This window comes from Ostrinia furnacalis, unplaced genomic scaffold, assembly GCF_004193835.3.
Source record: "Ostrinia furnacalis isolate ACB-3 unplaced genomic scaffold, ASM419383v2 OfSCF4979, whole genome shotgun sequence".
In the NCBI taxonomy this organism is placed as follows: domain Eukaryota; kingdom Metazoa; phylum Arthropoda; class Insecta; order Lepidoptera; family Crambidae; genus Ostrinia; species Ostrinia furnacalis.
Window position 1 is genome coordinate 107482 of NW_021135218.1, and position 13752 is coordinate 121233.

General features: G+C 36.8%; 1 protein-coding gene across 1 annotated transcript in view; it reads right to left on the reverse strand.

Annotated features, from left to right (window-relative positions):
• Positions 1 to 13752, reverse strand: part of NGR-A25 (neuropeptide receptor A25) — a 102526-nt gene that overhangs the window by 63658 nt on the left and 25116 nt on the right. The window contains exon 2 of the mRNA XM_028315109.1: positions 10898 to 10988. Coding sequence (XP_028170910.1) covers positions 10898 to 10988 — 91 coding nt within the window. The remainder of the gene's footprint in view (positions 1 to 10897; positions 10989 to 13752) is intronic.

Sequence of the window (13752 nt, forward strand, 5' to 3'; positions counted from 1 at the left end):
GCGCACTGCCATACATGCCCACACTGATCAACTGCCCGACTAAACTATCGGCCGACGAAAAATCGATGGTCTGCGCCTAGGCTTATAAACAGAGTACCTACAACAATCCTGAGATCACTGAAACCCATTCTTTTTTTTGTAAATTTGAAACATCTTTTCAATATTGTCAAATTCCGACGTACAAAGGCTAGATATCAATTCTGGGATCGCACGCTACAGCGCGCACAACGGGCGATGCCCTAATCTTCCTCTTTGTCGAAAAATTCTAGTATTTGGTTTCCCTTCAAACCGATCCAGACTCAGTCGCTTTCATTGTGAGAATTTCATACTTTCATCCAATCATTCACACCCCTGTAAGCATTCTGAAAGCTTCCAGTTTAAGTAAAAAGATGCCCTCTCATGCCAAAATAAAGTCGACAACGGAACTTAAAAAAACATTTTCCCTTTAACGAGGAAACCTTTTAATCAATCAAAAGTACATAAAACAAATAGCAGAAATTCGAAATTAAAAGCCATAAAAGTGTGTTGAGATTAATTCTGTCAGAACTCAGTAAAAACGTGTTTACCCTTTGCACAGTAGATAAATATAATACTGTGCCCTTTGGGTATAAGTATACCTAGTTCTTATAGGGAGTCATTGACTTTTCCCGTGTTTTATACTAGTTACGTAAGAAAATAACAAAGAAAAGAGTAATTTATAACAATACCTAATATTATTTTGTTGTTTTACAACACCAAAGAAAACTAAATAACTTATTTCATAATGTTTCAGCGAGGTTTCTATTTATTGAATCAAAAACAAAATAAAAAAGTTTAATGTGATTGGGTTCGTTCGTCTATACGTATTTCCAAGTCATAAACTTCTTCTTCGATTTCTTTTCAACATAATTCTATTCATGCTTCTTATTTTATATTAAAGGTGTTACTGGCTACCGACTGAAACCCGAGAAATATTCCACAAAATTATTTGGATTTTATTTCAATAGGCAGTTTAGAAACTCCGATCAATGTAACTTCTGAATCGAGAAAACCAGTCGTTACCCTTTAGTACAATAAGCAGCGATCAGTTATAGGTATTCGATGTGAAAATCTTGCTGATTTACGCCTACTGGAGATTTTCATAATAGAAGAAACCGACTCAACGGATTTTACACGTCAATAGAATCTTGAAAATGCGACGTGAAACATTTTTTACGGCTTGTGGTGTCTCAAATGATTCGGAAAAGTGCGTATTACAGAATCTCTAAACTCGATTTCATTTCAAAAGAGTAGAGTGATATTTCTTATTGGTTAAATTATACCTAATAGGTATTCAGTCAGTCACAGGACAGAAACGGCATTTTTTATCGTTGTTTTGTATCATTCATTAGACTAATACCTCAGAATATACTATTAAGAGCTTCTTCCAGTTTTGCAGGAGTAGCTAATGTAGGATCCCGCAAAATTGGACTGGATATTCGAATGATAACGGATCGGTTTTTTGCAAGCAGATGCGTTCACATGAACGTTAATATCTATAGCACGTATACCTACTACTAAACGGGCTCCTTCAAAAACAGTTCCTGCAAAAACGGGATATTTTAAGTCTCCGTGGGAACAAATAGTACGTACGTTACTGTCTGTACACTGAAAAAGGTCTTCCGCAGGTCCATTACATTAACAAGAATATTTGCCAGAGCTGAGCAAATAACGACAACGTTAAAGTAAACTAACCAGGTCACGTCTGCCTGAAACCCTGCTTTATGGACTAAAACCGCCGCTAAGTAGGCTTGACAAAATATTTACTAGCTAGCCTTACTCCGGTGGTAATTTGTAACTGAGGAAATATCTTTTTTTTTAATTCTAAAACAACGTAGGTAAGACAAAAATAAAGACAAAAAAGAAAATGTTACGTAACTACGAATATGGTACTCGTAACAATCTTGCTTTTCGCGGCATTAAAATTATTTAACAAATGGGCTATTTTAAAAACATATTGTAGTATCCTTAAAAGCAATTCATAATGTTTAACGGTAATTAATAGCATCGCAATTTATACAATAACATTTTAAGAATGAACGTTACTCGTATTGTGCCATTTCATAGCTCTGACAGGGCATTTTCTAATCGCATGACAGCACAATGGCACATACAATAGAGTAACAGGTTTTCTGCGAAATACGTTATATTCTTCGACAAAATAATAAAATTGAATTACATTATGAAACACCTGAACTGTTTGCTTAGGTACTTGTAACTTACCTACATTTTATAATACTTTGCGGAATAGTAAATATAGAATGAGTAGAATAAAATATCTTTCTAACCAAAGTACAGAAACACACCTTCTAGATTTTTATTATGAAAAGACTCAATCAATAATCCACGCGACAATGCCTTTATTATATTAAAAACTTGTTAAAAGCTAAAAGTTTGCTGCCCCAATAATCCTGTCTGGATCACTAATTGGAAATATAAGAAAAGTAGGCGCAAAACTTACCATCTTATAAATTGACGTAACCTATCTACCTAGTTTTTTCACTAGAAGATTGTTTTTGCCCTAATTCTACAAAAGAAACAAATATCTTCTTGCCTTTTACAATCTAACAACATTTACAAGGAGTAGATATGGAAAAACATTGTAACAAAACACTCATCCTTTCTTTTCTTTTTTAGATTGTATCCTGAACCCATTCTAAAGGGATATAACATATCAAAAATTCAAAGTACAATCGGGAATAAAAGTTCTCTCTCTATTTACTATAACTTTGACAGTTTATATCGCCTGCAAACTTAAAATGGCTGTTACTTGTTTGTGGGCCTAAATTTTAAATATTATATCACTGAACTAAGTATAACCAGGCCTGTTCATCTCCGCGAGTTTACATCGAAAACAAAACACGCACGATGGCCCACCTACAGGATACTATTCAACAAGGCCTCACATACGAGCGAACATTGACTCACGCACGCGTATTCTTGTGTATGATGGACTATGATGAAAGAAAATAAAGAAAATGGTGTACTAAATACTGTGCAGTGTTTAACTGCCTAAATAATAATAAAAACACAGAATGTACTTTTTTAAGTTGCCTTAAGACACTGAGAGGTAAATAAGTAGTTCATATTATTCATGATAATTCATACTAAATCATGTATTTTCTCCGCCATTTTCCGCAGTTTGGCACCTCACGTCACATCATTTTACAGAAGTCAGCCCTATAGCTTCGGTACAGTGCCGATCACTGACGTTTGTCAACAAAATGGTGCTTGACTCTTGAGACAGGCTAAATTACACCATATTGTTAATGACATTGAGCATACATTTTTTTAAATACCTTCGCGAAGTAAAACTTCTGTACGTAGTAGTACTTATTATTATTCTGTGGTATAACTAACTAACTAACAGCTAGACTAATTTTCTGGTTCATGGACAGTTTAGTTTCATAAATAACGATCAAGCAAGTCAACAAAATAAATTAAGTATTAAATTGCTCACTAAATTTTGTCGTGTTCCAAGTAATTCCTTCAAGGCGAAATAACATAGGCATTCAACATGACACATTGGAGCCTATCGCTAACTCGAGGCGAAGGCTGTCACAATCGCCCGTCATTAGCCCCTCATGCGGGCGACGATCCGAGGCGACAGCTATCCAGAATACAATAAAATTTATCCACAGTTATCTATACTAATATTATAAACCGGTAAAGTTTGTGTGTTTGTATGTACATTTGTTAAATTGTAAGGGGTAATCTCGGGATCTACTGAACCGATTTTAAAAATTCTTTCACCAATAGAAACCCACATTATTGCTGAGTGTCTGGTGGTATATAAAAAACCAAAAAATTCCACGCGGGCGAAGCCGCGGGCGGAAAGCTAGCTTGATATAAGGGTGATAACAGACGTTCGACTCTTAGCATCGGCGATAGGCAATTTTAATAATAATTTCCGATGACATCATAAAGGTAACAGGAAGGCGCTGGATGCAGGCCGCTACCAACCGGGCAACATGGAAAGCATTGGGGGAGGCTTATGTTCAGCAGTAGACGTCCTATGGCTGAGATGATGATGTCAAAGTCAAAGTCAAAGTCAAAATTTCTTTATTTGTTTGGACTAATAAATAGTTCTTACAAATCGTCATTTTGCTCTTAAGGAGCCTCTACATGTCTCATAATCTTTTTACCCTACCAGCGCTTCGAGACCAACATTTGGCAAGTGCTGAGAAGAAGCGCCGCAACAAACTCAGTCACCACTGTCTGCCGGTTAATAAATAGAAATAGTAGTAGTAGGTACATTCGATTCAGGAGCAGTTCACTGAATTTACCATGCATTCTTGTATGCCTCGGAGGGAGATGACTTTAAGTTGGCAGTTGTTGCTGAAGCTATATTACCAAAAAATTTGTCAAAAGCTTCCGCTACATCTTTATCTGCAGATATCAAATTATCGTGAACTTTGAGAGAAAAGTCATTATCTTTTGGTTTTAGTTTACCAGTCTCTCGGTTGATAACATTCCAAGTTTCTTTTATTTTATTACTGGCGTTCCCTATCTTGTCCCGAATATAAAAAGACTTAGCCATGAAGCAAACTTTCTTAAAAATTTTTGAATACTTTTTTACATGCTCAAGAAAAGATATACTATTATTATACTTTTTCATGCCATAAAGTTCATATAACGTATTTCGACTTTTGTATATTCCCTTGGTAGCCCAGTCACTAAACTTTGATTTGGTATTTGGTTTTAATGGCTTTACCGTAAAAACTTTGTCATGTTCGGTTTTAATACATTCGAAAAGGTTATTGTAAAGAGCATCTGGTGGAGATGATGATGATAAGCAATTTTGCAACTCTATCGATGCGACTTCATGCGTTCGGACGCGGTATCGGAATCGCGCTTATTAAGCCTTGATCACACGTACCGAGCAAACGGGCGAGACAGTGCTCTTGGCCGAGTACTGTACTACGGTGTGAATGAACATTACGCCGAGTACTCGGTGTGTATGAACATTACGCCGAGTGCTCGGCGGTGCGCTCGAGTATATGACTCGCTCACCCAACTGTCTCGACCGAGTAAACATTTTACTGTCTCGCCCGTTTACTCAGTACGTGTGATCAAGGTTTTAGCAACTGCTGTCACTGCATACTGTGTCAAGCTTCCGAAATTGACTCAATAACCGCGTTTGGAGTTTTTAAGTGACGGTAACAAGTCCTGTAGATAATTTACTTGTTTATTAAGGGTTCAAAAGTGGCCACAAATGGTTACCATACATTGTGGGCATTGCGTACTTTTCATATACTTTTTAAGTCCCTTTTTTTAAATTAACAGGATAAGCTCAGGAGTTAATGAAACAAGTGCGTAACCCCGCTGCCGTCGCTGAAAGCACTTTAGTCTACTTTGCCACATGCAATTTCAGTCACTTACGAAGTAATTTAATTCTTTCAGGCCTTTACATTGTGGATTTCATATTTTACATTAGTAAAAGCAATAGTAAAAGGGGCATTTTAACTGCCAATGCATCTACCTGAAAACTGAATAATAAAAAGTTGTAGTTATCTGACAGATAAGATAAGATTTTTTCAGTCAAAGAAATGTCGAGTTGCTATAATCAACTTAATTTGGTATCAAAAAACATAAATACAATCAGAAAGCAACATTGCAATATTTAATTATTCGACATCATCAATATTCAAACCTCAAACCAAGTATTAATCGCTAAAAATTCAAGTTTTTAGCTTACTGTTTCTTGCCTCATTTCAGTCTAGATTCCCGCCGAACGTAATTGCCCGCCTTGGTTGATACGAAAAAGGGACTCTCAGCAATTAATATCTGAAATTTTAGCCTCACTAAGCATTCTGGGGAAGACGGTCAATTAGTCAATTTAGTGCTGCTAAAGTATAGAGAATCCGGCAACAAACCAATTAAAGCAGTGTTGACTTTTCATATAAAAAGTACTTAGTGTTGAACCAAGTCGCCACTTAATATCGTAAAAACAAAAAAGAGACAATTAAGATCGTTTCAAATAACTTCTGTAATCCTAATCGTACCTACTTATATCACTAATATTATAAATGCAAAAGTTTATGTGGATGTTTGTTACTCTTTCACTCAAAAACTCCTGAACGGATTTTAATGAAACTTTACAGTATTATTGTTTATAACCCAGAATAACATATAGGCTATAATTTATGACAATCTGTGACAAACTAAATTTTACGCGGGTGAAGTCGCGGGCAAAAGCTAGTAATATTATAAAGGTGAAAATTTTGTTTATTTGTTGGTTAATCTACAAATGTACTAAGTACAAGCTCATGTACCATTTTGGTTGTTCTTCGTTTTATATTAATGCATTATTTGCGAAGGGGTTTTATAAACTCTCAATTGATTTGTAAAGAACAAAATAGCCCTTGTCATAATTTGATTTTAAAGAATATCTTATGAGATAGGTAGGAAACTCATTTATTTATGTAAGTAGGCTTTTAAAAAGCACTTTTACATTCCCAGTATTAACCCTACCACTGCTTCGGGAGAATAAATGGGCCAGTGCGTAATGGCCATATCGTAGTTTCAAATAACTCCGCAACAAAATAATGATCCAGTGACAGACCCAACTCCCCGCTGACGAGGCCAAAGGCGGAAGCTAATACGGCTAGTACGTAATAAAACTAATAATGTCCTGGGTACATTACATAGTTCCATAATATTTCATTATTATCCAATACTAGCTTTTGCCCGCGGCTTCAACCGCGTAAAATTTAATTTATCACAGATCGTCATAAATTATAGCCTATATGTTATTCTGGGTTGAAAAGAATAATACTGTAAAGTTTCCTCAAAATCCGTTCAGTAGTTTTTACGTGAAAGAGTAACAAACAACCAAACATCCATACAAACTAATAGGATACTTAGTAGAATATCCAATAAACACTGACTTACTGACCCATAGTCATTTTAACTTTAGATCCGCTACGAATATTCGTAGTACGTAACTCGTAGTCGGCACACGCGTAGCCTACGGCTACAATAACTACGGCGTAGCAATATCGTAGCAATTTGTATTAAAATCGTTCAGCACATTCCAACTGGCAGCATATGAGTTAAACTGCTTTTATGAAGGATCCTTACATAGGAAACTATTGAACAGAGTATATTCAAACTAACACTTATCAAAGGCTTTGCGCATTAATTTCAAGGGTTAACTTTAACTCTTTAATACTATGTAGTTCTATGTATTAAGCGTGTTATGTTCATATTTTGCTTACAATATACATAAAGGCTTACAGACGACGGCACGTCAAGGTAACCACTATGGGTTTTTATGCTGTTGTAATAGGGGCGAGTTTGCAACAAAAATGGGTAGCCTGATGTGCTGTCGTGTGTACATATAAATATGGCGTACATATAAAATGAACACTGTATTTTGAAAATGAATTTCTATTCAATCTCCTCACATAAACTGATACTGAATACATAGACAAGGTGAATGTGAATACATATTATTATATTGATATTTCGATGATAATCCGATGAGATATTGATACAGCGCCACTCAATCGGGTGCCATCGGATATTCGTGAAGGAAATTTTCCACGTGATCGGCTCGTAATGGCTGAAGGAGCTCCAATAAATATATTCCCGCTTCTGCCAAAGAAATGGACAGAAAAGGTGAACGGATTTCAGTTCGATTCACTGCACTTTAGGCTGTACAGTTGGCAAACAATGTGTAGTGTGTACTTTCCGTTTCTATTATATTTAACTAGCTTTCCGCCCGCGGCTTCGCCCGCGTGGAATTTTGTCTGTCACAGAAAAACTTTATCGCGCGCGTCCCTGTTTCAAAAACCGGGATAAAAACTATCCTATGTTCTTTCCCGGGACTCAAACTATCTCTATGCCAAATTTCATCAAAATCGGTTGCGAGGTTTAAGCGGGAAAGCGTAACAGACAGACAGACAGACAGAGAGACAGAGTTACTTTCGCATTTATAATATTAGTTGGGATTTAATTTTTAACCAACTGGCCCAGCAAACTTCGTCGTCGATTTTGTGGCTTGAAATGTCAACTGCGGGAGATGTCGCAGTAAACACCTAATTCACTAACGCCCGTATTTACAAACATTACTATGAGGGCTCACAGTGCGCGTGGACGCACAGGGTGACACACGAACCAATCACAGAGCTCTATTCAACGTTGTGCGTTCGATTTGCTGCTTCACTTAAGCAAGTATTGTTTGTGTATACGGGCGTAAAACATTTTACTTTCTCCAATTTTTAATATAACTTTCCAATATTAAATTATTCTGTGTTTTTTGGGCGGAGATTAATCCAACAAATCAGTGATTAAATCGGTCCTGCCATAATAATAAGATTTAATAATAAGATTTATTTATTTCTCACACAAAAATACAGGATACAATATACAATTATTAAAGAAAACTCATTAATGATTGTGTGAGACCGGAGCCTGAGCTAGGTAAATGAATACCTGTGTTACAGGTCACCGGGCCCCCACCACCACGGATTTGAGCAAGTATAGCTAGCAAAGGCGTAGTAGGCCATACTTGAACTGTGTGTATTCTGTTTAAATTTCTTGGCATCATCAATAAACTGAATAGTTTTTGTTGTGCCCATAAATACGGCCGGTTACTGGCCACTGCTAAAGTATCTTTTTTTCTTGTCGACCGTTTTCTATATTCAATTGTTTTTTGTTCTTTCTTGTTTTTCTTTCTCAATAATTTCACGTTCGTATTTTATTTCGCACATTTAATATGACAAGATTGAACATCAAAATTAAAATGTTGGCCAACTGTACAAGGAAATACGTTACTGACATACATTATACACAACACAAAGAAACCCAGCTATGTATGTAAATATGGACAATGGTTTCTTCATATATCTATGTATCTCATACCGTCTCATCTATACCAATATTATAAATGCGAAAGTAACTCTGTCTGTCTGTCCGTCTGTCTGTCTGTCTTGCTTTCACGCCTAAACTATTGAAACGATTTTGATAAAATTTGGCATAGAGTTAGTTTGAGTCCCGGGAACATATGATAGTTTTTATCCCGGTTTTTGAAACAGGGACGCGCGCGAGTTTTTCTGTGACCGACAAAATTCCATGCGGGCGAAGCCGCGGGCGGAAAGCTAGTACTGTATAGCTATGATTTTAATGTACAATGTGCAGATTACAGTACATCAAGGTAAACACTGTGACATCTTATTCTGTTGTGATAGAGGCGATATTGTAACAAAAATGTATAGTCTAATGGGCTGTCGTCTATACTTTCTAAATATGGATGAAAATACTTCTTCACCGAACACTTCCTTAATAAAGGCACAAGCTATTCAAATCTAAAAAAAATTACGCCGAAGGCAAAATTTTTCCTCAAATACACAGTTCCCGCGAGAGCCAGTCAATTGATGCTTTGACGAGGAAATCAACGGCAGCGAGCTAAACCGAGCAAAGGTTTGATTTGCATACAATTCAAACATTCGCTTTTGAGCTGCAGTTAAAATTCTAAAGGCTAAAAAGAATTACACCCGTATTTACAAACGATGCTTTTGCATAAGTGAAGCAGCAAATCGAACGCACAGCGTTGAATAGAGCTCTGTGATTGGTTCGTGTGTCACCCTGTGCGTCCACGCGCACTGTGAGACCTCATAGTATTTTTGTGAATATGGGAGTTATTCTGTAGAAGAGTGATTTTACTCAAATACTCCGAGATTAAAAACACGCCTTTTCGTTCGTTTCAGCCGAGTGACGTCCATTGGACAAAAGGCTCCCCTCAAGAAGTTAAAAAACGTCTGGTCCTGCGCGCCCGCATCCAGCTACTTCTTGCGAACTTTACCAGATCGTCGGTCCACCTAGTGGGAGGCCTGCTCGTGATCGCCACTAGAGAACTGTTTTGCCCCAGCGGACATCAACTCTACGATGCCCTTCATGCCCTTTTATCAAATCATAACTCTGTCGTGGTCATCTAATAGTATAGATATTAGAATAGTATTAGTATTGAAAAAGGAAGATCTACTGATTCAAACTCTATTAATAGTACGTATACTTACTTAGATTTAGGTGTAAGACCGAATAGATTGAGCGTGAATGTATTCAGTTTCAAAGTATCTATTTCTGATCATTGATACTGGACGCCCACATTATGTTATTCAGAAATTACTAAAATAGGTAGTGGGTAGAGTTCCATGCTTAAAGTTGGAGTAAACTTCATTAGGTTACGGCCATAACAAACTAAAACTAACGAGTCTACTTACATCAATCTTGTAGACACGAACTCATAAGTTATAAATGTCTTTTCTAGGTAAAATAATTTTGCTAACCTATAAATCAATGCATATTCTAGGTAATAGCACAGAATAATAATAAGTACTAATAGTTCTGTTAACCTGTGAATTGTTATGGAAAACATTGGGGGCGTTTAGCAGAAAATAGCGCTAGTTAGCGCTAGTAAGAAAAATGGCGTCCTTTTAACGGTAAGTGCGGTCACTGACAAAAAAATGTATGGGAAAACGTCACTTTTGAAATTATGCAAACGGGTCCTAGCCAAAAACATGTTAAAGTTTCGGCGGTTGCCATGGCGATCGCCAGTTTGCTAACAATTTCTAACAAGCGCTATTTTCGCATTGAGTTTAGTAGGTAAACGCTAAACTCATTTGATCTGATAGTGATCACTATTATATAACAAAAAAAATGTTATCTTTATTGATACTTATCCGGAATTTACTGACCTACGAGTAGGATACTAAATCGTTTCCAGAGCATTTGAAAGTGTTATGAGAAAAAACGTTATTATAAGTATTATGACTTTTTAATGACTTCGACCCTCTTAGAACTAATTTTCTTCCATGGACCTTCAGTGTAGATTTTCTATTTTATGCCTACATAAAAAAATAGTAAAGAAACTTACGCTTCAGATATGAGCGCCCTCAGCTTGCAGAAGACCAGGCCCAGGCTGTATGGGTACTGGTGCCAGTACACCGACAGGTCATTTGGAAGTCCTGCAACAAAAAACATTATTAATACTTCGCTATATTTCTTTACTTCATCTCCTTTTCTAACCTGTGGATTTTTTTAAATCAAATCCAAAAAGGTTTAAAACAAATTCACAATGTTTAATTCACTGTAGGTACTTTCAATCTAGCTGAATTTCAGCCTGCTCAGTTTGCTCACCTGGCATAATTGCAACGAACCAATCTACACGAATATCATTAAGTTTGTAAGTATATTTGTATAATCTCTACTAGTCACTACTGTAACGTTATTAAAAGTTATTTCATGATAAAACTACATTGTCCGCGGGAAAAGTTGAAGGCTGGATTGCACAATCTTACTTTAAAACTATAACAAACGTCAAAAATCTGTCAAACTCCATACAAAAAAACTGGTTATCGTTAAAGTTACGGTTAAAGACGGTGGTGCAACACAGCCTTACTGTCATTAGTTCAACTGGCAACGAAATTAATCAGAAGAAATTAAAAGAAATGCAAAATCAATATACCTAAGTTAATTAGGTCCTGTCGTGACGGCTAAATATAGAATATAAATGAAATTAATCTAAAAGTTGTTTTAAGACATACATTAATCAACACAGGTAGGTATGAATACTCATCAATACGAGGAAGCAATTTATTGAAGTTCAAGTTCGACGTTATTACGATTCGCAATAAGGAAAATGTTCTGCAAGTAGGTGGTACTTACGTCTACTTTGTGTCTCAGTACACTGCACAAAATGTTTGGAACGAAGCTTCGAAAGCTCTACTTGTACTCGTAATTACTGACACTTTAAGTGAAATGCTGCTCTTCAAAAGTGAATTAAAATGGTGTCAGTACTTTATGTGGAACTAGCATATTTTTTTATTTGAAATAAATATGATGAAATATTTGTTTTTACGTTTTCAAGAGGCATGGTACGATACATTAGTTAGTAAATGGATCAAACTTTCGCGTAGTAAATAGAGGTACTTATTTACTATAATACGCGAAAGTTTGTTCAGTTTTGTAACAACGAACTTTTTGATTAATAACAACTTCATTTTGAGTTCTTGTAATCAAGCTTGAGTTCCACATAAATGATTTATTAATAAAAAGTAATTTCATCTTTGATCTCCATTTGCCAGGTCTTACTCTAGAAAATTATTAAAGTAGCACGTACATAAGCACTTCTATTATAATCACTTTCCAAAGTTAAATTACATTGGAATTATAATTATATGAATTCATAAGTTATGCGAGGTATGTCAAAGAGTATGCGAGGTAAGTCGTTGGTGTGCCAGTCATGTCAACCTCGAAAAAATTTCAATATTGAATTTATAAAGGACTGGTCTGATGGTAAAGTCAGAGCCAGTTGCTAATAAGTAGAGAAGTAGAGATAATTTATAGTTGTCTTGAGAAACTTTGGTAACACATAACATGGCGCTGTAAAAACTTTTAATCAAATATTGTCAACACTATTGCGGACAAACTGTTTTAGTTTATCACTATTGGTCTAGAGGTTAACTCAGTAAATGCCCAAACGGCTCGGGAGGGGTGACATTGACGTAATATTATGACGTGACAGAGCACACAAATCTGAAGCTTATTATGAAGTCTCACTTACGTGTGACGTCTCAAAAACAGGGTTCCCGTGACGCTCGCATACCTCAGGCACTGAGTAAGCGTTTTAACCTACACAACGCGAGATAATCAAACTTAATCCTCCTTGATTAAAACGCATATACACCTCGTTCTATTGCGAAGATTAAGTTCATATTATACTCATAATCCTAGGGCTTTAAGACAAAGCTAGTCATTGTGCCGTAGAAAGGCGTGCTTTTGCAGAACTTGCAGATTACTGTCCTTTCTTACTCGAATGTGTCGAGGACGATGATAACAATGGCTTCTTGCGGCTTAAGCCAAATTGCAACGAGAGACTATAATGTATAAGCAGTAGCATACGCGGTGACATCTTTTGTGAGGAAAAATGGGTAGGTTGTTGTAGGAATGATTCTTACTGTTAGAACATGCCAGTTTTACTGTATTCGACTGAGATTTAGGCTAAGTTGCATGCATCTTACTATAACTTTAACAAACGTCAAAAATATGTCAGACATCATACAAAAAGCACCGGCTATCGTCATAGTTACCGTTAATGTTAGGTGGTGCAACTCAGTCTTAGATAAAACTTAATGCCTATAACTACAGCATTTCAGAATAACATGTATTTTTAACGAGATAGTGAGTTAATCGCTAATTAAGTCGATCTTACTGGCTAAATGTCACGCTGGCAAAGCCGAGGGCGAAAGCTAGTATTGTTTAGTCAGGTGGCCTGTCGACTACACATTACTTAGCACAGTGTTCTTTCACATCTGTCGTGTCTGTGCTTGCCGTAAGACCCCATGTGAGTTCATTTTCAAAGCTACATCTGCGTTAGCGTGAATCTAAATTACTTTTAAAACGTAGCTATCTCTGCCACACTTGCACACATAACTTTTGTAGAGCTTAATGGTACACTTACATTGCTAATGGACGTGAGAAATTCAGCAATTTATTTAATACTAGCTTTCCGCCCGCGGCTTCGCCCGCGTGGAATTTTGTCTTTCACAGAAAAACAATATCGCGCGCGTATTTTCTCACCGTTTAGGCCTCAGCCTCGAACTTAGCGGGCAGCGGGGCGGCGGCGGCGGCGGCGCGGGAGCGGCAGGATCTTATGCGTAAAATCAAATAGACCGGTTCTCGAAAACAGCGGCGCGGCAGCGGGGTGGCAGCGGGCAACGAGCGGGCAGA